The 2,695-nt window shown below is 31.2% G+C and overlaps 1 protein-coding gene across 1 annotated transcript; it reads right to left on the reverse strand.

Annotated features, from left to right (window-relative positions):
- Positions 1-2,324: 2,324 nt before the first annotated feature.
- On the reverse strand, positions 2,325-2,689 carry LOC110100102 (peroxiredoxin-2B-like). The gene has a single exon (XM_020827500.2). The coding sequence runs from the start codon at positions 2,654-2,656 to the stop codon at positions 2,429-2,431; it is 228 nt and encodes a 75-aa protein (XP_020683159.1). The 5' UTR covers positions 2,657-2,689; the 3' UTR covers positions 2,325-2,428.
- Positions 2,690-2,695: the final 6 nt, after the last annotated feature.

The raw sequence follows: 2,695 nt of genomic DNA on the forward strand, positions 1-2,695 counted from the left end.
TAAAGCTTCATTTGGAACTGCTTTTTTACTGTTTCTTAAAGCAATTTTAAAGTTAAAAAATGAAAATTTTGTTCTAAAAAATTGCTTTAAAAAATAATAAAAAAGCCGTTCCAAATGAAGCCCAAGTTTGCTGGTACCTTCACAAATAATAATTAATTTGTTAGATTTATATTTTTTGCGATGCTAATGATGTATATTGTCATGGTAGTAAAAAAATATTATGGATGTCGGAATATATCATAATTGGAGGGGTAAATAGAATACTTAATGGAAGAAAAGTATTAACAAATAAATTTATTTCTTCATAAAGTTGGAACTTATGTTTGTCCTAACAAGGGTAAAATCCACAAGGAATTATAAATTCATGTTTTAAACCTGTCATTCTAGATTTAAAATTTACTGCTTGATGATCTTATTATAAATATGTATTGCTGCTTGTTTTTAGATTCCAACAAAGCTGTTATTATGGGACGACCTTCCTAGAAATGCTATGGGAAAGGTAAAGCTTCTTGTTATACATTCGGTTTTTTTTTTTTTTTTTTTTTTTTTTTTTTTTTTGAGAATTAAGGAATAGCGCCTGGACTTAATACACATCACATATGTATAATTAGGGGTGTCAATTTCTGTCACGAGTTGGGTTCGAGTCGAACCGGAAATTGATCCGACACTATTCCGATCAACATGAACCCGACCTATTTTTGCAAACGGGCCAGTTTTTCGGACTCGAACCCGACCTACTTTTTTGCAAACGGGTCAATTTCGGGTCAACCCGACCCGATTTTTGAAATGGGTCAAATTGTTGAACCCTAACACGACCCGTTTCGGGTCCAGATTGACCTTAACCCATAATTTTTTGGTCAGATTTTTGGGTCGTGTCAAATATTTACACCCCTTTGTATAATTCAAACTCAAAACCCCTTACTTGATAGCCAAAACATCTGACCAACAGACTAAAAAGAGCTGCAGGTACATTCCAATATCGCTTTACTATTTGTCCTAAACTTTTCATTTCTGTCTTTTAGGTGAATAAGAAAGAGCTCAAAAGATTGCTTGAGAATTGATTTGCTTTCCTCAGAAGGAAGTTGCAGTTGGATGGCTTCAATTTTTAGGTGAGAATTGGTTATCTCATAGATTGTGGCTCTTCAATGTAGGCGGTTCTAGAAGTTTCTGCACGTAAATAAATAAATTGTAATAATGTACTTGTAGGTTATTATTTAATTTCATAAATAGTTTCTCTTTAGAGAGAGAGAGAATATTGTACGTTGAAAGATCATTATATTATATCAATATATGCGTTTGATGTCAGCACAGAATAATTTTTCTTGTTTAAAATACTAAAAAATGTATTACTTTGGTCATCTTCATTTGAAAATTTTGTTTTTTTATTTTAAAATAATAATATTTTATAATGCAGTAATTAACCTTCAATCAAATCTAATTTTATAACACAAAAAAAAAAAATATATGTTTTTATTTTCTACCTGAAAAAGGGTGTTTATGAGTTGCGTTGGGGATGGCGTGATGAATTTTGTTCTCACGTTTCAAAATGTTTTATAATGTTAAATTGCTTAAATATAAGTTTTTGTTGAAATAAATAAAAATAACATCGATTAATTTTAAATAAATAACATTTTCACCCCCATTAATTTTATCCTATCAAATTATTATTTACTTAAAGAGTGATTCACATATCCAAAAATACTTATAAATTTATATATCTAACACTCAAATATCTAAATCACATAAAAAAATATCATATATATTAACTTTTTTTAAAATAAAATATTTCTTTCATATATGCTATGATAAAAATTTATCTAAAATTATATATAAATGAAAATTTAAAGGTTTGGTATGTAAATTTAAAAGAAATTAATGGAGCATATCTAAATCCTCCCATTAAAAAACAATCTACTCTACTATTACTGCCATTGTCCTAAAAAATTAAAGATTATTAATAATTTCTAAATTCTGATGATAATACTAAAATAGGTGTAAAATTCAAGAATAAAATCCGACAAAAAACCGCCATCTAAGCAACAACTAGCAAATACTAAGGCTTCGTCATGGATGACTTTCTTACTGCTTTCTAAATCACTTTTTTAATAAAATTTTTTAAACTAAAAAAAATTGTACTAAAAAATTACTTCAAAAAACAGTAAGAAAGTTGTACCAAATGGAACTTATACAAGCGCTTTTATTCAGACGGAATGGAAAAGCACCCACCGCCGCGTTCTTACTGTAGAAAGCTCACAGCCTCACACCAACAAAGAGCAGCAGTTTTAGGTTTCGTTTGGGACAACTTTCGTACTGCTTTTTAAGACGGCTTTTTAATACAAAAAATTCAAATTCAAAAAATTTTTGTACTATAAAGTTGTTTTAAAGAGTAAGAGAAAAACTGTCCCAAACGAAATCTTATTATTACAGACTACAGAGACTCGAGGATCTCCTCAGCATCAGAGACGGTGAAATCCCCGCCCTGCTTAACGTTAGCCACCTCCACCTTGAGATCTTCCAACAGGAATGCATACCCGTGAGAGTGCACTGCAGGTGCTTTCTCGCTCCGATCCAGCTCCAGGCCGAGCATCCTTGCTGATTCATAGGCGAGGAACTTCACGCGCGAGTGATCTGGGTATCTCTTTGCCCAGGCCTTCATCACAAATGGATCATTCACTGCGCAAGAGTTGAAGATTTG

The sequence above is a fragment of the Dendrobium catenatum genome, unplaced genomic scaffold, assembly GCF_001605985.2.
Source record: "Dendrobium catenatum unplaced genomic scaffold, ASM160598v2 original_scaffold_134362, whole genome shotgun sequence".
NCBI lineage: Eukaryota > Viridiplantae > Streptophyta > Magnoliopsida > Asparagales > Orchidaceae > Dendrobium > Dendrobium catenatum.

Excerpts from the sequence above, each read along its gene's own strand:
- LOC110100102 (XM_020827500.2), bottom strand. The coding sequence starts at position 2,656 with ATGAAGGCCTGGGCAAAGAGATACCCAGATCACTCGCGCGTGAAGTTC.